The 21448-nt window shown below is 49.9% G+C and overlaps 1 protein-coding gene across 1 annotated transcript in view; it reads left to right on the top strand.

The window, feature by feature from the left end:
• UMODL1 (uromodulin like 1) overlaps positions 1-21448 on the top strand; it is a 75963-nt gene that overhangs the window by 10590 nt on the left and 43925 nt on the right. The window contains exons 3-6 of the mRNA XM_061168050.1: positions 1683-1844; positions 3332-3453; positions 5819-6005; positions 7998-8138. Of these exons, the coding sequence (XP_061024033.1) occupies positions 1683-1844; positions 3332-3453; positions 5819-6005; positions 7998-8138 (612 nt within the window). The remainder of the gene's footprint in view (positions 1-1682; positions 1845-3331; positions 3454-5818; positions 6006-7997; positions 8139-21448) is intronic.

Below are 21448 nucleotides of genomic sequence, written 5' to 3'. Positions count from 1 at the left end.
ACAGGTTCTCTGGGGGGTCAGCCCTGCTGCCTGGATGTCCCTTAGCGTTGGCTCACCCCTGGCCACCTGCCTCCAGAGCAGCACACCCAGCTTCTCCCAGGTTCCCGCTCTGCCCATCCTCTGTGCTTTTCTGTCCCTGAATATGGGCACCCTGGCTCCTGGCTAGATCCCCTAGGAGCCTGCAGATTCTTAGATAGTTCCTGCCTTTCTTAGATCGCTAAAAGCCCTTTTTCTTTAAACGCCCACTCATGACTCCCCCAGGCCCCTGGCTAAGGGTCAGGGCACTGGTTTCCCCGAGTCTCACATGGTGGCTTCAATCACATCCGGCTGCACGCTCTGCACCCCCACTTCATTTTCACTTCCTGCCGGCTCTTGCCTGCACATCCGCATTGTCTGCCCGGAGCTGTATCACTCCACGCAGAGCACGTTGTGAGTGGTGGCCCTGGAGACATGCAGCCCACAGCCCTGCTGCCTGACCTCAGTGGACCTCCCGGGAACTGACCAGGGGAGGGGACAGTCCACGCTGCCCACATTTCCATGGGCAGGTCCCGGAGGCTTGCCAAGCTTCCCATCTGCACAGCCAAACCCTGGCTGCGCCCGAGCCCGTTCTTCCTATAGCTTCCTGACCCAGCCCACCTGCTCATCCACTATGCCATCACCAGGCCCACTCCTCATTCTTGCCTTTACCCCTCACTCTGCACACTGCTGCCCCCTGCCCAGGCACAAAGGCTCATGGCTTGCAGGCTCCTATAGACCCCATCTCACGTTATTCTGTGTCCCCATCTTCCAGGACCCTCAGGTGGCTCTCGGGGACTGGAGCTGCCGCACACCATATGTAGAGCCCCCAGTACCTGCAGTTTGACAAACCACCTTTCCACCCCTCAGCCAACGCCATGAAATCATCCACATTCTCTGCTCCTTCCCTCTCCTATCCTGCTTCGCTGACCTCCCCAACGGCAGTCTGACATGCTCGTCTGAGCTGTGTCCTGCTTGCCGGGGAGGTAGGGGCCTATGTGAGAGCCCATTGTGATGGTCCAGGTGAGAGATGGTGCAGTCTGGACCAGGGTGATGGGTGCAGGCAGCGGGAAGCCTCCGATGCTGGAGCCCTATAGACGCTTCTCTCCAGTGCAGTCTTCTCTGCCCACCTGCTCCCGGGCCCTGCCTTCCTCCCCGCAGTGTTCATCTGCTCGAACTCCCATAGTTCCGTTTGTACACTGGCCCCCATCCCCTGGACTCCAAGTATCCTGAAGGCAGAGACTTTGCCTCTGGCCTTCTCCTGGGTCCTGGGCACTGTGTGCTGAGCCTGGCACATAGTAGGTGCTCCGTAAATACTGGATGAGTGAGCTGTTAAGATGCAAAGCAGCAAGAGGGCCTCTTAGGGGGTAGTGGGGGCCCCCTGTACATGTACTCCTAAGGCCAAGAGAAAGAGGATACCCAGGCCCCCAGCCAAAAGTTGCCCTCCTCCCAGAAAAGTTGGTCAGGATATATTAGAGTCAGAGCAAATGGTCTTAATGGCTGCTCTGCAGGGCATGGCGAGGCCCTTGAGCGGGTTGCTCTGCGCGGCTCGGAGCTGCAGACAGATCCTTTGCCCAGAGGCATCCGGATGTAGCACCACGTGTCCCACTGGGGATTCTAGAGTCAACACCACTCATCACTCATCACCTCATCACCTGTCCCCCCAGCCCTGAACCGGTCTCAGGAGTTTGCCTCCAGACCTGGGAGCTGCCCGGTGATGGGGCTGGAAGCATCCGCCTTGCTGTGCACCCTGGATGCTGACTGTCCTGGTCTTCAGAAGTGCTGCCCCTCATCAGGGGGCCACCGCTGCTCAGCCCCTGCAGCCCCAGGTAGGGCAGGGGCCTGATCTGGGAGGAGCGGGGGTGGGTTTCTGGAAGCAGCAGCCTGGGTTTTACAGGGAGCCGACAGCCTGTGTCTGGCCTGTTTCACTCATCAATATCCGGCCACTGACCCCTCGGGGGGACGTGTGCTCACAGATGCCCTGAGTGGGGAAGATGTTCCCGGAAGAGCAGGGGCCCCAGTTTCCCCAGACTGACAGGGGGAGCCCTTGGGGCTCCGGTGAGTCTTCTGGGAGCTGAGCTGTGTCAGAGCTGGGTGGTGTCGGGCTGTCAGCTGGCGCAGCCCCATGGGGACCCCCCTGTCTGGCAGGTCCGTGGCCTGGTTCTCAGGGTGGGACCCTAGGAGAAGGCATTCGTCAAGGTTCAGAGCTAGGGAAACACATATAATTGTATACGTTTTATATAGGCTTCCCAGGTGGCACTAGGAGATAAAGAATCTGCCAGCCAATGCAGGAGCCACAGGAGACTCGGGTTCAATCCCTGGTTTGGGAGGATCCGCTGGAGAAGGAAATGGGAACCCACTCTAGTATTCTTGTTTGGGAAATCCCATGAACAGAGGAGCCTGGTGGGCTATGGTCCATGGAAAGAGTCGGAATAACTGAGCACACACACATCATATTATATATGGTGCAATATATATTGTAATTCATTATTTATTGGTATAACACATAACTTAGCATAGTATAAAGTAATAGTATATATAATTTACTGTATTATATTACAGGGTTCCCTGGTAGCTCAGCTGGTAAAAAAAAAATCTGGCTGTAATGCAAGAGACCCCAGTTCGATGCCTGGGTTGGGAAGATCCACTGGAGAAGGGATAGGCTACCCATTCCAGTATTCTTGGGCTTCCCTGGTGGCCCAGTTGGTAAAAAATCTGCCTGCAATGCGGGAGACCTGGGTTCAGTCCCTGGGTTGGGAAGATCCCCTGGAGACAGGAACAGCTACCCACACCAGTATTCTGGCCTGGAGAATTCCATGGACTGTATAGGCCAGGGGGTATTATATTATATATAATATATAATGATACTCTTATACTGAATACATTATAGTTTATATACTATAAATAATATATACAGTATTTTCTAGTATCGAAGTGAAGTTAAAGTGTTAGTCTCTCAGTTGTGTCTAACTCTTTGCGATCCCATGGATGGTAATCTGCTGGGTTCCCTAGTCAATGGGATTGTCCAGGCAAGAACATGGGAGGGGTTGCCATTCCCTTCTCCCGAGGATCTTCCTGACCCAGGATGGAACGCAGGTCTCCTGCATTGCAGGCAGATACTTTACCGCCTGAGCTACCAGGGAAGCCCATCTAGTATACATTGAATGCAATAATATACTATATAGTATACCTAGGATTATCTGTAGTATGAGAGGAGCTGGGAGAGGAGGTGGGGGAGTGTGTCACAGCGCCCCAGTGACCTCTGTTGGCCCCACCCTGTCCCGGGCCCGTGGCTCACCCACGTTCCTTTGCACAGCTCCAGAGAGCAAGCCGGAGGGCTGCTGGTACAACGTGACAGTTGTGGTGAAGATGGACTTCAAGGAGCTCCAGCAGGTGGACCCGCGGCTTCTGGATCACATGAGGCTCCTGCACTCCATAGTAGGTTGGCGGGGAGGAAGGGGCTCCATGAGTGACCCCAAGTGATTGCCTCTGAGCCAAAAGTGAGATCTTCCTTAAAAATGGCTTGAAAGAGGTATGATTTTCATGCAGCAAAATGCACTCTTGCAAGCGTGCCATTTGGCGTGTTTTGAGGTACCCAGTATACAAGCCCCGCACCCTCATGGCATAGAGCAGGGAACTCCTCCTCTCTCCAGGGTCTGTTGCTTAAGCACAAGCGTGCTGGGTGCAGCCGGCCCAGGCCCTGGAGCTGTGCCTTTGAATACCTCCCTTAGGGATCCCGAGTTCTGGCTCCCGATTGAGGGAGCATCTCAGAAGTTTGGAAGGTGCTGGAGGGGGCCTCTAGGTAGGGCTCCACCCCCTCAGCACCATCCACGATTGGGGCTGGACCGGTCTTTGCTGTGGGTCTGCCTGTCCCATAGGATTTAGCGGCAGGCCCGGCTCTAAGCACAAAATGTGCCCAGCTGTGACAACCAAAACTGTCTCTAGGCGAAGCCACAGGTCCCCTGAGGGGTGACACCAGCCCCCTGGGGAGCCCCAGCCTAGACACAGCTCAAATTTTCTGATGCCTCAGCAACGCCTCCAACCAGCAGGATATCTTCACCTGCTGGGTGTCCCCCGCGCCGCCACCCAGGTCCTAGGAATCCAGTTGGCAGGGGCAGGCACTGCCTGTCACCCACTGTGAGGTGCCTGCCCTATATGATGGTCTGACCTCAGGCCTAGCTTCCCAGGCGAGTGACCCACACAATCCCCCACATGCGCCGAAGGGCCCTGCACCTGGGGAGTTGCTCGGCCATTGCCTCTTGAAATGCTTAATGATTTCTGAACAAGGGGCTGCCCGTTTTCCTTGTGCACTGGGCGTGGCTGGTCCCGCCTGACCATCAGGCCCCACAGATGTGTCCCATGTGCCATGACATCAGACCCAGAGTTGGCTAGGGAAAACCCCTAGCCACTCCCTCTCATTGCTCTGGGCTGTCCAGTAACTGGTTTGAGAGGTACTCTCAGTCATCACCTTGACCCAGAAGTGTCCTTGACTGCCCCCACTGGAAGAGATTTCTGTCTCTCCTTAGCTTGTTGCAGAGTTTGGGATGCACAGTAGGCCAGTAAGAACATGGCCAGTCTGCAGCCAGACTGCCTGGATTCAAATCTCAGCACTGTCACTCATCAACTGTGTGACCTTGGGCAAGTTACTTAACCTCTCTGTACCTTAGATTCTGTTAAACAGAAATCATCATAATCTTACCTGAGACAGCAGCTGTGAGGTTTAGACAGTCCATGTAAAGAGCTTAAGATGGTGCTGATTTGGGTAGGTTCTGAGCTGCTGTGGTTGCTGGTTTTTGAATGTCGGTGTCTCCTGTCACCCTTTAACTCTTCATGTGTATAGGGTTTTTTCCTCCCTGCCGGAGGAGCCTGTCCACATGGGCTCCTGACTGTAGCAAATGCTAGGCACTCTGACTAAGGGCTTTGAAAGAGGCCAGTGTTGGCTTTCTGCTCTGCCGACCCCAGTGAAGGGTTTCAAGCCTGCTGAGGAGGGTACAGGCTTTGGTGCCCCCAAAACACCTTCTGGTTCCCTGGGGAGACTCGGGAGCTTCTTGGCAAAGCCCGCTTCAGTGAGGCTCTTCTGCCTGGTGGTCATGCTGCTTTGCCTGGCTTCCCAAGGCAAATAATACCTTGAGATGTCAAGATACTAGACTGGAACAAAAGGAAATCAAGTGGAATGAGAAAAGGGATCATTAAACTTCAGAAAATATCAGACATGACTTGACACCTAATTCCAGACCTGCTTCTCTGTTGTCAGCTGCAAGGTGTTGGGGGGGTGGTCCCACGCTGACCCGTGTCTCTTTTTGGGGCTACGGTGGCAGAGCGCACAGGCGGGGTACACGTCAGATCTCTCCTTGGCTTCTCCCCGTGTCCTCACACCATTTCCTTCTGCCAGTGTCTGTCTGTGTCCAAATTCCTTGGTGGAAGGACACTAGTCATGTTGGAGCGAGGCCCACCCTAATGAGCTCATCTTAATAATTAATCTGCAGCAGCCTTGTCTCCAAATAAGGTCACAGTCTGAGGTGCTGGGGGGCTAGAACTCCAATGTGGAGATTGTTTTTGGTTGGAGGGGGGATCACGATTCAGCCACAAAGTATTTATAATCTGGTTTGCAGGACTTTTATTGGGATGAAGGCAGAAGTAAAAATATTGTAGATTTTTCTTTTTTGTGCAGGAGAATGGTGCGTGTGTGTGCGTGCTCCATGTGTGTGTGTACAGCTTATAACATCTCTGGACCTCCATCCTCTCCCAGTCTACCTGATGGGGTACCCTTCTACCGCGTGATGCTCTGACCCTGGTTTCACAGGTCACCAGTGCTCTACAGCCTCTGGACACCACTGTCCACCACCTGCACTCAGCCGGGAGGGACCCCTCGACCACAGTGTCCTGGCTGCTGCTGGGCCTGCCAAGGCCGGTGCCCGTGGCCCATGTCTCCGCAGTGCTGGACGGCGTGGTGAAGCGCATCTATGAAGTGATCGATGTCCAAGTGCAAGGTGGGGCTTCCCTCAGTGGTCCCCTTGGGGTCAGGGGCCGCAGGAGTGCTGGGAGGATCATCCAGCTGGGGGGTAGGGCGGACTCACCTCTGGCTCACCCCAGCTCGAAGTTTAAACTCTAGATGCTGAAGCCAAGATTTTGAGAACTGGTTCTGTACCAGCACTGCCTTCCTCTCCCCTCACCCCACCTTGTCCACCTCTCACAATGGGTTTCTCCTTCCATCCAGGTGGGACTGGAGGCTGAGTCCCAGAACAGCCCACAAGTAACCCACGTCATCTGTTCTTGGGGTCCCAGATTGCCCTTTAGTCTCTTTCCCACCATTGCCAAGGACATCCTTGTATCTAAAAGGCTCTTTTTTCCCAAGGACATCCTTGTATCTAGAAAGATTTTTTTGGCCATGCCACACGACATGTGGGATCTTAGTTCCCTGACCAGGGATTGAACCTGAGTTCCCTGCATTGGAAGGCAGATTCTTAACCACTGGACCATCAGGGAAGTCCCCAAAGAGTCTTGAACCAGAATTTACACAGAGCTGAATTTGGTGAAGCACACTGATGTGTTTCTGGAAGAAATTATCTGATATTTGTGTGTGTGTGTGTGTGTGTTTCTATGTCAGAGGTCAGCAAACTTTCTGAAAAAGGTCAGATAGTAAATTTTTTTTGGCTGTGGGCCTCATGGGCTGTTTCAGCTGCTTAGCTTTGCCACGTGGCGTGAAAGTAGCTGTGACCAGTCTGTGAGCAGAGGGGTGGACTTCAGTAGAAGGTTCTTTCGAGCTACAGGAGGCAGCTGATGATTGCTGTGTCCCTGGGAGGGTGGCTGCTCTTGTGAGACAGCTCATTCCAGGACGCTGAAGGTCACACACCAAGATGCCAGAGTCTGCAGCCTGGGGAAAGCTGTTTTGCTGTTGTTTAGTCACTAAGTAGTGTCTGACTCTTTGAGGGCCCGTGGACTATAGCCCACCAGACTCCTCTGTCCATGGGATTTCCCAGGCAAGAATCCTGGAGTGGCTTGCCATTTCCTTCTCCAGGGCGTCTTCCTGATCCAGGGATGGAACCCACATCTCCTACACTGGCAGGTGGATTCTTTACCACTGAGCCACCGGGGAAGCCTGGGGAAAGCTCTAATGATGGCATTTAATTATCTTCAAATTCCACAACTATTATTGAAAACCAGACTGAGCAGTACCCATTAGCCAAGCACTCGTTTTGTCTGTCCTGACAGGTTTCTATTGGGGGAACCCTGAGAACTCTCCTGTAGGTGAACAAGGAGGGGTTGTGTCTCAATCACTTGCATCTCAGGGGCAGGGCATCGGAGAGCATCCATTATGGGTGCAGATTGAATTGGGTGGTTTGGGAGAAGGGGTGAGGATGTGGGGTTTGTTCTAGCTTGGATGCTGTCCCAAAGCAGAGGCAATTCTGTAACTGGTATCTCAACAAATCTTACCCACAGGAAGGGGCAGCCAGCACAAAGATGTGCTAGGGTTGGTAAAGAATGGATAGCCCCTCACTGTGGCCAAGAGAGGGGGTTGGTACTTGGCGGGCGATGCCGGTCTTCTTCTGTGTGGCTTAGATAAATGGTCTTGCCTTGTGTCACTCTGTCCTGGCCATGGAGAAGCCTGGTTGCCTGTTCTGAGCTGTGCTCCCACCAGATGGGGGAAGGCCAGGCCCCTTCTGCACGGCAGGGGCTGCTCAGCCCTCTTTCCCCGTCCACACACTGCTGCCCACAGGGCTGATGCTTGGGGAGGATGCCTGGACCCCATGAGTTCAGGCTCAACACAGCCCCAGAGTGATTTGCTCAGGCCACAGCTGTGCCCTGAGCTGCGGGCTGGCTGCTCCGGTGGAGGAGGCTGTGGCCGATGGGGCCTCTAAGTCAGAGTGTTAAGAGGGCCCCCAAGACCGCAGCGCCATCCACTTCCTCAGCTCGTGTGACACATCTTGAGGTTGATGGGGATGGCCCCGATGAGCGTCCTCACCTGTTCTGCTTCTCCGCAGACGTGAACGAGTGTTCCTATGGTGAACTCAACACCTGCTCGGGGAGGGAACTGTGTCTGAACGCGGAGGGCTCGCACCAGTGTGTGGGTTACCTGAAGTCACCCAGTTCGTCTCCCCCGGAGCTGGACGGCACGTGTGCAGGTGAGCGACTGGGCTCTCCAGGTGGGGAAGGAGGGCCTTAAGGAATCTTGCAGGCTGGACGGTCCTCTGACCGCAAGACCCTCTCTTCTGGCAAAGAGGGAAAGACTGGCTTGTAGACGAGAAGGCTCACTTAGTTCTTTTGAGCGTTCTTGATCTCATAGCTGGATATTCTTTTCTTTTTTTTAATTGTAGTATAGTTTATTTAGCATGTTGTGTTAGTTTCAGGTATATAGCCAAGTGATTCAGTTATATATATGTGTGTATGCTTTATATATTTATATGTATATGTATATACATATAAATATGTATTTATTATATTTATTATATAATATTCACATTATGTATTATATTGTATATTATATTATTATAATATAATATTACTATATTAAAATTATATGACAATATTATATAATATTATATTTAATATATTATATTATTTAATATATTTATTATAATTATTTATTATATTTATATGAAACTATAAATATGTATTTATATCATATATTTATATGATTTTTCAGATTTTTTTGCCTTATAGGTATTACAAAATATTGAGTAGAGTTCCCTGTGAAAGAGTGGGCTATTCTTATCCTCTCTGAGTTGACAAATGTTTGTTTATGTGCCATTCACCATGCTAGATGCTGGTAAACATTTATGAATATGGTGTGACAGATATATGAATAGGTCATAATCTTTGCTCTCGGGGAACTCAGTAGAGAATGAGCCAGATGCTCTCCAGGCTGGTATGTAAACAAGATGCCTGTATAATTTATTGTTTAAATGGGGACTCTTTAGGAGTGAAGGTGGCATGATTACTACTTACACTGGGTCCCCAGGAATAACCTGGACTGTCCATGGGTTGGTATGGTCAACTCCACACCAGTTTAAACTGGTTAAAAAAGCAGTTGAAAGCAACCAACTAGATGGCAAATGAAAGTGCCGAGTGCTGGTGGACACACCTGAAAGGAAGTCCTAGCTCTGTGCGGGTCTGGTCGTGGGGTCATCTCCTGCGGAAGTCAGGTGTGAACAAGCTACTGGTGTGTGTGTGTCTGGCTCCTGTAAGAAATCATTGTATTTCGCAAAGAGCTGGAATCTAGGTGGTGAAAGGCAGTGAGGAGAGGTGGATTCAAGGAACATTTTAGAGACTGAAGCTTTGGGACTTACTGATTAATGAGATGCAGAAGAGGAAGAGAGGAACAAGGCAGCGTGTCCTGGGGTAACCATGAGTAGATAACAAATGAACTAGCAAGACTAGGGTTATTATAATCATGTTTGACAATAACAGTTTAAACTGAGATGGAGATGAAAGCAAGTGGAGATGCCAGGTGCTGACTGTGTTGGATCATTGGGGCTGGGGCTCAGAGCAGGGCCTGGGATGCAGTAAACCTGGGTCGTCCACGTGAAAGTGGCATTTGAACTCTGGGCTGGTTGGGAGAAGGGAAGGAACCCTATATTTAAACATCTTCCCAGGTGGGTCAGTGGTAAAGAACATGCCTGCTAATACAGGAGACATGGGTTTGATCCCTGGGTTGGGAAGATCCCCTGGAGAAGGAAATGGCAACCCACCCCAGTATTCTTGCCTGGAAAATCCTATGGACAGAGGAGCCCTGCCATCTACAGTCCATGGGGTTGCAAAGAGTCAAACGCGACTGAGCGACTAAATGACTCCAGGAGCAGGGGCTTGCTGAAGTGAAGTGAGGTGAAAGGAAAACCAGGAAAGATGATACCCAGAAGTCAAGAATGGGTGATGCTTTACAGACATTTACCAAGAAAGGGCTCAGAGAGATCAAGCAGGATCTGGAGAAGATGTGGGCTTCCAGTTCAGTTCAGTCGCTCAGTTGTGTCCAACTCTTTGCGTTTCCAGGAGGGTCTTATTTAAACATGGTGATGCCAAAACATATCTGTGTGCAGTGGGAGAGACACACTCATTCTCACAGCTTCAAATGGTGGGTTGGAGATGAACAGGTAGAGGGTTCAGCTTGCACCGACAGGGCACTGATGGTCAGGGGCACATCCATTCACTTACCAGATACATTTTAAAGAGCACCTATTACATGCCAGTCACTATCTGCTCTAGCTGGGATTCTTCAGGGTCCGAGATTCCCTTGCTCCCTGGGAACTCATATTTCAGTGGGGAAGATGACAAAGATGTGGACAAATATGATACGAATTATGGTGCAGCAGTTCTGCTATGGAGGAAAATGGTGTAGGAAAGAGATGGGGCAGGTGCGCTGTCTCAGGTGGAGTGGCTGGGGCGGCCCCTGGGGTGGGGTGACCTTTGTGAGCGTGAGGGAGTCATGAGACTGACAAGGGACAAGAAGGAGGTGGTGGGCTGAGCCGTGATCCCCAAATGACTGCTTCCTACCCCAGTACCTGTGAGTAGGATATCTCACACCACAGAGGGGCTCTGCAGGTGGGATTAGGCTGAGAACCTTGACACGGAGGTGACCTGGATAATCTGGGTGGGTCCAATGTCATCACAGACTCCCCAGGATGGAGAGGCTGAGGGTCTGAGCCAGAGAGAGCAGATATGATGAGGCAGGCAGAGAGGGGAGAAGAGCTGCCTCGCTGGCCTTGGAGGTGGGACGGGACCACCAGCCTCAAGGTGTGCGACCCTCCAGGGACTAGAGCAGAACGAGATGGTTTTCCCTGGAGCCTCCAGAAGGATTGCAGCCACACCTTGATGTTAGGCTTCTGGTCTCCAGGGCTGTGAGAGCACATTTCTCTTGTCTTCAGCCACTAAATTAAAAGTTCTTTATAGCATAGACTTTACTTTCACCACCAGACACACCCACAACCTGGCATTGTTTCCACTTTGGTCCACCCCTTCACTCTTTCTGGGGCCATTTCTCTGTTCTTCCCCAGTAGCTTATTGGACACCTACCAATCTGGGGGCTCATCTTCTGGTGTCATACCTTTTTGCCTCTACATACTGTTTATGGAGTTCTCAAGGCAAGAATGCTTCAGTGGTTTGCCATTCCCTTCTCCACATTTTGTCAAACTCTCCGCCATGACCCGTCTATCTTGGGTGGCCCTACATAGCTTGACTCATGGTTTCATGGAGCTACACAAGGCTGTGATCCATGTGGTCATTTTGGTTAGTTTTCTGGATTGTGGTTTTGATTCTGGAGACGGTGGGATTGTGGTTCTTGTTTGTTCTATCTGCCCTCTGATGGAGGAGGAGAAGAGGCTTGTGCAAGCTTCCTAATGGGAGAGACTGGCTGTGGGGGACAACTGGGTCCTGCTCCCGTGGGCAAAGACATTCTCAGTAAATCTTTAATTTTCTGTTAATGGGTGGGGCTGTGCTCCCTCCCGGTTAGTTGTTTAGTTGCCTTGAGGCAACTCAGTCCTGGGGTCTACAAACTCTATGGTAGGGCTCATGGTGACCTCCACGAGGACTTAGGCTGACACACGTCTCCCAGGACCGCTGCTGCCAGCGCCCTATCAGCAGATCACTGCTGACTCACGCGTCCGCAGGAGACCCTCAGAGAGTCAGACAAAACTTCGCGGCTGAACAACAATAAAGTGAAAGTGTTAGTCGCTCAGTCATGTCTGACTCTGCGACCCCGTGAACTATGTAGCCTGCCAGGCTCCTCTGTGCATGGGCTTCTCCAGGCAAGAAGACTGGAGTGGGTTGCCATTTCCTTCTCCAGGGGATCTTCCCAAACCAGGGATCAAACCTGTGTTTCTTGCATTGCAGGCAGATTCTTTACTCTCTGAGTCACCAGGGAAGCCCAAAGTGTGTGGTAATTCTTCCCAGCGGCCACAGGAAACGAATACCAGGAATCAGGGCCCAGCAGCATGGAATTCAAGAACTGGGAAGCCGGTGGGGGTGGAGCCCGGCGGGAGGGTTGGGGACAGGAGGCAGAGCCAGGCAGGGCCCACATGGTGTAGACACAGCAAGACCATGGGGAGTTATAACATTTTACTCTAGAAAATTGTAGACAAGTATACACACAGAGAGAAGAGGATAACAGATAATCTGATGATGCTCGGAGGACCCATGTATCATATCCCCTCCTCCATCCACCCCCTCCCCCCCATCCCCATTATGCTGAAGTCTCCTTCCTCAAACCACTTCATCTGTTACTACATCAGATTGAATTCCTAGGAGAGAAGAATGAGATTTTTAAAACACTTAAAAAACCAAAGCAATAATTCCTTAATATCGAACAGTGTGTTGAACTTTCTAGTGGTCTCACCATTGTCATAATTTTTCGGTTTGAGTTACAATTTAAATCAGGTCTACCCATTAGTAAGCTTCAGGTTTGATCCCTGATCAGGGAGATTCTCCTAGAGGAGGAAATGGCAACCCACTCCTGTATTCTTGCCTGAAAAATTCCACAACAGAGGAGCCTGGCGGGCTAGAGTCCATCCCCACAAAACATCTGGACGCATGCATGCTCACCCATTAGTAATGATGTCTCTTATGTCACTTTTTAAACTAGAAGTTTCCCCCTCCATCTCTGTTTCCTTGCAGTCGCTGGAGGATCCCGCTCCCTTAGCCCAGCAGTTTCCCACCGACTGGGGTCTGCCCTGACCCCTGCTGGAACTTCTGTAAACCACAGCTGGCTCTGGGGCAGGCCTCTTTGGTGGTGCCCAGGCCCCCTTTGTATCAGGTGAAGTTAATGAGTGCTTACAAGTGCGTTGAATTCATGGGGTGGCGGAGCAAACCAGCTCTACCGAGACGCAGCCGTCAAAATCTTACAAGCCCGGCCGGGTGACACAGCTGTCCCTTCCCACCCGCTGCAGTCAGAATGCGCTGCACACTCAGCAGCATTGCGTGCCCTGCTCCCTCACTCCAAAGCCCTCACCAGCGGCTCTGGAGTGGTTTAAGGGCACCCCCAGCTCCCTCGTTCTTCAGGGGAGGGGGTACATATGCTGCACCCCGTTCCGGACTTTCCTGAAGGGTCCCACTCTGCTCGCTGCCTGAATGACATACACTTCACTGCCAACTTCCTTCCTCCTGTGACCACGTTATGCCCAAATGTCCCAAACAAACCGCCGGCTTTGGAATCCCTGTCTCTGGGCCAGCTCCCCAGAGAACTCACACCAAGTAGTAACCCAAGCACATCTTCACCCATTTATCAAACCTCGACGCTTGGCTGTGGGGGTGAGGAGTACAGGGGACACTGAGATATTCCACATGGTCCCGCGACGTGAGACCACCTGGGATGTGAGTGCGTGCCAAAGTCACAACGAAAGGAAACATGACGTTTTAGACAGAGGTCAGTGAAGAGAAAGATTTTTTTTTTTTTCCTCATCTGAATTTTGGACCTGAATGCTACCAAACCAAACTTGGGTCCGTTAGACCCTGTGTCACAAAGCCAGTCTACTAATGCCAGTCGTGGTGAAGGTCATGGGCAGCAGACTGTGAAGGCTGAGTCGCATCGGTCATCAGAGTCATTCAGTGGCCTTGTGGATAAGCCCCAGACACCAGGGATGGAGGAGCAGAGCGTGAAGGAGGCTGGGCCTGAGGGACCAGGGTGTTCTCTTAGGGCAGACCACCTCAGCCACCCCACCAGCCTGACCCCTGGACCTGCCCCTACCCTTACCCCATGTGAAGAACCAGCTCACAGCCCCCCTACTCCACACCTTGGAAGTGAGCAAGGGAAACTGTTACTTGTTCTTGCCCCACCCACCCCACCCTCACTGCAGCAGGGGCCCCTCTAGAGCCTCGCCTGAATTTCCACCATTAAAGAGGCCAAGAACCCGGGTCAGTAGCAGGGGGACAGAAGAGGATGCTGTGGGGTAGGTCTTTGATGGCCTTAGTATCTCCTCTCAAGCAGTTCAGCAGAAATGCGGGTACACCTGATTTAATCTGGCCTCTAGAGCTGCCTCTTATCATTCTGGGACCTGATCTATTACTTTAACAACATGATAATAGCAGTGGAAGGATAAGTCACCCCTAGTCTTAGCACCCTAGCAAATTATTTTTATTTTCCCCTGTCCTTCTGTTTTTTTGCTTTTTTAATCTTATTTAAATCCTGCTACATATGCAATTTTATATTCTGGTTTCTTTACTTCCCATTATGTCGTGTAAAGATTTCTGAGAAGCAACCTGGTCTTTGTGATTACGATTTTTGATGGTTGAGTAACAGTGGTATGCTACAGCATATGATATAATGCGCTTAGCTATTTCCCTCAAGGGTGGCTTTTAGGTCACCTCCAACATTCTGCTCTGAAGACTAGAATGTTCTTGCTAACGTAAAGTGGTTATGGAGAATATTGTTACAATTGAGTTTGAATTAATAATTTAATCCACATGTTCCTTTCTCTTTGAAGGGAGGCTATTCCTAAAGTCTCTGGGTTTTTAAAAAACTTTTTATTTATATTGGAGTATCTGGTGGCTCAGACTATAAAGAATCTGTCTGCAATGTAGGAGACCTGGGTTTAATCCCTGGGTCGGGAAGATCCCTTGGAGAAGGGAATGGCTACCCACTCCAGTATTTTTGCCTGAAGAATTCCATGGACAGAGGAACCCAACGGGCTACAGTCCATGGGATCACAAAGAGTTGGATACCACTGAGCAAGTTTCATACTCATAGCTGATTAACAATGTCGCGATAGTGGACAGTGAAGGGACTCAGCCATGCCTATACATGTATCCATTCTTCCCCAAACTTCCCTCCCATCCAGGCTGCCACAAAATATCGAGCAGGGTTCCATGTCCTATACAGTAGGTCCTTGCTGGTTATTCATTTTAAACAAAGCAGTGTACTCGTGACCATCCCAAACTTCCTAACTCCCTTACCCCACCATCTTATCCTCCTGACAACTCTAAGTTCTTTCTCTAAGTCTGCGAGTTGGTTTCTGTTCTGTTCAGTTCATTTCAGTCGCTCAGTCATGTCCGACTCTTTGTGACCCCACGAACTGCAGCACGGCAGGCTTCCCTGTTCATCACCAACTCCTGGAGTCCACCCAAACCCATGTCCATCGAGTCGGTGATGCCATCAAACCATCTCATCCTCTGTCATCCCCTTCTCTTCCTGCCCTCAATCTTTCCCAGCATTGGAGTCTTTTCCAATGAGTCAGCTCTTTGCATCAGGTGGCCAAAGTATTGGAGTTTCAGCTTCAGCATCAGTCCTTCCAATGAACACCCAGGACTGATCTCCTTTAGGATGGACTGGTTGGATCTCCTTGCAGTCCAAGGGACTCTCAAGAGTCTTCTCCAACACCACAGTTCAAAAGCATCAATTTTTTGGCACTCAGCTTTCTTCACAGTCCAACTCTCACATCCACACATGACCACTGGAAAAACCATAGCCTTGACTAGATGGACCTTTGTTGGCAAAGTAATGTCTCTGCTTTTTAATATGCTGTCTAGGTTGGTTGTAACTTTCCTTTCAAGGAGTAAGCGTCTTTTAATTTCATGGCTGCAATCACCATCTGTTTTGTAAATAAGTTCATTGGTATCATTTATTTTTAGATTCCACATAGTAGGCATATCACACAACATTTCTTTCTCTGACTTAACTCAGTATGATAGTCTCTAGGCCCATCCATGTTGCTGCAAACAAAATTATTTCATTTCTTAATGACGGAGTAATATTCTGCTGTATATGTGTGCGTGTGCATGTGCGTGTGTGTATGTGTATACAGACCACATAGTCTTTTTATCTTTTAAAAAAGCACATGCCAGCCCCACTTCTGCAAGAAAACACTCCTCTCTTGTGCCCTGGGCTTTGTCTGATTAGACCTTGTGTCTCTTCTGTGCACAAATGTGCCCACAAAGCTTTTCATAGAACCCCTTCAGACCATCCCAGATCACCTGGACTGACCCCCAGTGAGCATGAGTGCTAAGTCACCTCAGTCGTGTTCGCCTCTTTGAGACTCTACAGACTGTAGCCCACCAGGCTCCTCTGTCCATGGGATTCTCCAGGCAAGAATACTGAAGTGGATGCCACGCTCTCCTCCAGAGGATCTTTCCAACCTGAGGTTGAATCTGAGTCTCTTACGTCTCCTACACTGGCAGTAGATTCTTTAAATCCTAAAGGAAAAATCAACCCCGAGTATTTATTGGAAAGACTGAAGCTGCAGCTCCAATATTTTGGCCACCTGATGTGAAGAGCTGACTGATTGGAAAAGACCCTGATGCTGGGACAGATTGAAGACAAAAGGAGAAGGGGGTGACAGAGGATGAGATGGTTGGATGGCATCTCCGACTCAATGGACACGATTTTGAGCAAACTCTGGAAGATGGTGAAGGACAGGGAAGCCTGGTGTGCTGCAGTCCATGGGGTCACAAAGAGTCAGACAGACAGAGACTCAACAACAAGTGCCACCTGAGAAGACCAATGAACATGGAAGGTTGGAATCTGCTCAGGCATCTGCAAAAACATCAGGCTCCATTTACAGAGAGAAATACTACCAAACTGCCATGCTGTTGCATTGTAAGTTTCCCTCAAGATAAAGGGCCACCCGATAGCTGAACATAAACAGAGAAAGCAAACTGCCCCAAATTCACTTCCAACAGGGCAGGAAAGACATAGCTAGTGTCTCCAGATCAGAAATTTAGAGTGAATTCCAATTGCACATGGCTAAGGGAAACAGCACATGTTTTAAATTTAGAAGCTAATATAATAAATGAGCTATCTGCTGGAACAAGTTAGAGGTATAAATCCATGGAAAATACAGCACAAATCTCAGATGCTTTTCTTGTGAAATTAGTCACCCAATTAATGACACACGGGGCAGCTGGATTCTTGCATAAAGCAAAAACTGTAAGAGATGTCGCCCAGTTTGCACTTAATGTTCCAGGAACGTGTTCTGCATTTAGGATGGATGAAACTGGATTCAAGGGTCATCCTAACTCCCTTCAACACGGTCCCTTCCCAGTTGGAGCCTGATGATGGTGTGCATCTTGGTAAATAACTGTTCTGGGTCTGCTGCTTGAGGAAGGCAGGCTGCCAAAGACGGCCACTCAAGTTCACATGCCTGATCTGCAATCAGCTTTTTGACAATTGAAGGCTCAACACCTTGGCTCTGGCCCTCAGTGTTTCTACTTTCATAAGGTTCAGGTGTCTAACTGAGAGGTCCAGGGGTTAAAGATGAACGGAGCCTGACACAGGAGATACGGGAAAGGTCATGGCACCGGCATCAACCTTCCTGCCCCACCAGACATGGGTCAGGGCTGCCTGGAAAAAACGAGGGCTGAGACCCGTGGACGCAGACAATCCAATGTGCCTCATGAGATCAATGTCGACTCCTGAATTCAGATTCACAGCTGTAGCCTGGGGAGAGCCACAGGGCAGGGGTACCCTGGGATCACTCGCAGTTGAGAATTGACTGATTTATTTTCTGGGACCACATTTTAAGAGGGAGGGGCATTGCCAAGCCGGCGGCAGCGACAAAAAGTGTCCTGGCCGATAAACTGAAATCCAAGTCAGAGGGAAGGCGGCAGGTTCAGAAACGAAGGATTATTTCCAGTTTACAGTATCTCAGAGTCTGTCCACAGAAGAGGGAGGCAGTGGCCTTAGCGTGTCAGAAGTTGGCTGGTTTTGCAGCAACATGGAGAACTTTCCAACCAGCTGTGCTGTCTCGCCAACAGCTGCCTTGAAAACTACTTAGACTGGGGAGGTGGATTCATTTTCTGGGGCTGCTATCATGAAGCGCCGCAAACTTAGGGGTTTAAAGCAACAGAGATTTGTTCTCCCGCAGTTCGGAAGGGCAGAAGCCTGTCATCCTTATCCCTGGGTCCAGGTCAAGGTGTTGGCAGGGCAGGTCCACTTTGGAAGCTCTAGGGAGACCCCTGCTTTGTATCTCCCTCTTTCTGGGGGAGCACGAAGTCCTTGGCTTGTGGCCACATCACTCCCACCTTCGAGGCCGACACAGCATCTTCAGTTCTGCTCCTTCTTCACGTGGTCTCCTCCTCTGTGTGTGTGTGTTCACTCTCCCATCTTGTGATTGCACTCAGGGCCCACCTGGATAATCCGGGACCGTCTCTTCTCAAGACCCTTAATTTCATCACCCCTGAAAAGACTCTTTTTCCAAATAAGGTCACATTTGCAGGTTCTAGGGATTGGGAGCTGGTGTCTTTGGAGGTCAGTCTGTTCCCGGTGATGGGATCATTTAGGAGTACAGCACAGGGCAGGGGGCAGGGAACTTTGTCATTAGTTATTGGACAGCTTTGCCATTTACTTTCTCCTTGACCTTTCTGGGCCTCAGTTTTGTCCTCTGTAAAATGGGATCATAGTAGTACCTGGTATTGTTGGAAAGGCTGTGTGGTACGACATGTCCTGTGCAACAGCTCTCAGCCAATGGCATCTCTAAATGTGTCACCGAAAGCTTGGCCAGCAGTGTGATGGAGTCATGGAGGGGGCGCTCCCATACACTGTGTCGCCTCTGCTGATATGATGCCAACCACACTGGCTGGCATGTCCCATGCATGCGTCTGGTATTGCTGTGGACATTAACCCATCTTTGTTTCCGTCACTGCCTGGGGGCACAGTAGGTGCTCAATAAACATCAAACCATATGAAATTGCCCCTGGAGTTGGTCAAGCACAGTTGAATCTGGACAATGGCAAATGTCTCCATTGGAGAAAGCTACACCTCACTATTTGGGAGACGGTGAGGGACAGAGAGGCCTGGCATGCTGCAGTCCATGGGGTCGCAGAGTTGGACAGGCCTGGGCGATTGAGCAACAATAGCTGCACAAATGAGGTAGCATTGTCTGCAGGGAGGATTTATGTCTGTGGATGAGAGGGCCACGTACCCACAGCATCTTCACTGCAGGAACCACAGATAGATGGCAGCTTCGGAGGGGTTCACAGTCATCGATATGGCCTTTGATGGCTCCTCAGCCCAATAACCCAGGGACCCACTGGTATCTTAATTTAAACAGTGAAGACGGGAATTTGTCTGGTGGTCCAGTGGTTAAGACTTTGCACTCTCTGCAGGGGACATGAATTCAGTCCCTGGGTCAATCCCTAAGACCCCTGCATGCTACACAGCAAGGCCAAAAAAAAATACATTTGAAAAAAACCCCAAAATACCCTTGAATGTGTCTCCAGCCAGCCTGATACTCTCAGCTCCTGGGAGTTCTCTCCAAGAACTAGGAGACACTTTCTATTTTAATTTCCCTCAGCCCTGGAGACACTCTCTGTAGCACGTGCTTGTAAAGGGCCACACACAAGCCCTAAACATGGATTTGTTTGCAGTTCCCTGCCCAGTGATGCCTGAATGACAGCCGGGGTGTGGGGTCGGAGCCCTGATGAGAGCTGGCTGCCGCTGCCCAGGCCTCAAGCCTCATTCTCAGCCCCATTGTCCTGTTTGGTGGGTGTTGTGTTACCATTTGTGGGATTGAAAACATATTTGGTGTTGTGTGGTTTGACTGCGTGAATCAGATCATGCATTGCTTTTAGCAGATTTCTAGGAAAGTTGTAGCTTTTCCTTACTTTTTCAGTGATTCACGTTCCTGGGGACAGACCTGAAAGCTCTGTGGTTGTTAGACCCGCAGCAGGTGACCGTCTGGATTCAGGGTCCCAGTGGGTTGGGGATGTGGGAATAAGACCTGTGGTCTCAGGGTCTGAGCTGTTGGCCAATCTTCAGCTGAAACAAAAGATGGTGTTGTAAAGAATGAAAACTGTCTGTATGACAAAGGCACCGACGAACACTGGATGATTCCGTGCGAAGGACTGACGTGTAGCGTACAGGCTCCCTCCTCCTGCGAGGAGAGGTCTCAGGAAGCTGCGGGAATTTAGATGGAGGGAAGCTGGGTTCGCCTGTCTCTCCAGCATCCACTAGGGTATACCCTCTGCTTTGAGGAGCCTTGCAAGGGTTTCTGGGGGGGAAGCAGAGTCACTGGGCACTGCTATTTCTAAAGGGCAGCCCAGGGAGGACACGCAGGGCCGGGTTGCAGGGCAAGGGTGGGACCCCGATCTGATCCTGAGCCTCCTGGCAGCCAAGGCAAAAAGGGAGATGGTTGACTTGTACCAGTGATAATTTTTACTAAAAGGAAGCATACACCTTTGTCTGAAAAGACGTTTTTTATAATATTTGAAAACATATACCCTATGAATCCATATAAGAAGGGTTTTGGAAACAATGCATATTTTAATTCTTTATTCTCTAGTATGGTTTTTACAAAAGATTAAAAAAAAGAATCGGCTTCTTGCTTGTTTCTTATTGAACTCAAATTCTGCTGTAAAAGTGATGGTGCCTAGACTTTTGGCCACCCTACTTTTTGTATAATTCATGTTGTCCAGTTGCTTGCTATAAGGCCAGAATTTTTCTCCCACAAAAGGGATTTAATTCTATGTGAGTATTAAAATATATTTTGGTTGTTATATTCAAGTGTTGGTCTTTCAAACATGAGTTTCGATATGAAAACACAGAACACCTCAGCCTGACTCTGTCTGGTCTTGCTTCCCTACCGGGCCATTGTTTTGGGAATGAATTAGCCAGGCAGAAATCCACAGGCAAGTGATGAAGTGTTTGTGAATCAGAAGAGCGGGCCCTTTGATTTTGTGTTGAGATAAACGTAGCGCAGAAAGCTCACACCGTGTGTTAATCTGCTCAGGCTGCCATGACACACGTCACAAACTGGGAGCTTAAACAGTAGACAGGCTTTTCTGGTGGTTCAGCGATAAAGAATCCGCCTGCCAAAGCAGGAGACACAGGAGACTCGGGTTCAATCTGTGTTGGGAAGATCACTTGGAGGAGGGCATGGCAACCCAGTCCAGTATTCTTGCCTAGAGATTCCCATGGACAGAGGAGCCTGGAGGGCTACAATCTACGGGATCACAAAGAGTCAGACACAACTCATGACTCTTCTGAGGCCTCTTGGCATGTAGATAGCTGTCTTCTCCCTGTGTCCTCACAGGGCCATCTCTCTGCATGTTTGTGTCCTAATTGCCTCTTCCTATAAGGACACCAGTCACACTGGGTTGGATCTAGCCTAATGACCTCACTTTAACTTAATAACTTCTTAAAGACTCTGCCTTCAAATACAGCCACATTTTGAGGCATTGGAGTTAGGACCCGAACACATGAATATTAGGGGGACACAATTCTGTCTATCACACACCATAATGTGTTTTGATTGCAGCTATAAAAACAAGTTGGTTATCTCCATGGCTTGGTTATTGTACATAATGATGCAATGAACATGGGGGTGCAGGTGTCTCTTTGAGCTAGTGATTTTGTTTCCTTTAGATCAATATCCAGGAATGGAATTACTGGGTCATATGGTAGTTCTATTTTTCTTTTCTGGAGGATACTCCATACTGTTTTCCATCGTGGCTGCACCAATTTACATTCCCGCCAGCAGTGCATGGGGGTCCTCATATTTTTTTTTCACATTTTAAA

This window comes from Dama dama, chromosome 19 (assembly GCF_033118175.1).
Source record: "Dama dama isolate Ldn47 chromosome 19, ASM3311817v1, whole genome shotgun sequence".
Lineage (NCBI taxonomy): Eukaryota > Metazoa > Chordata > Mammalia > Artiodactyla > Cervidae > Dama > Dama dama.
The sequence above is the reverse complement of the archived record's forward strand: the minus strand, read 5'-3'. Positions and strand labels throughout refer to the sequence as shown.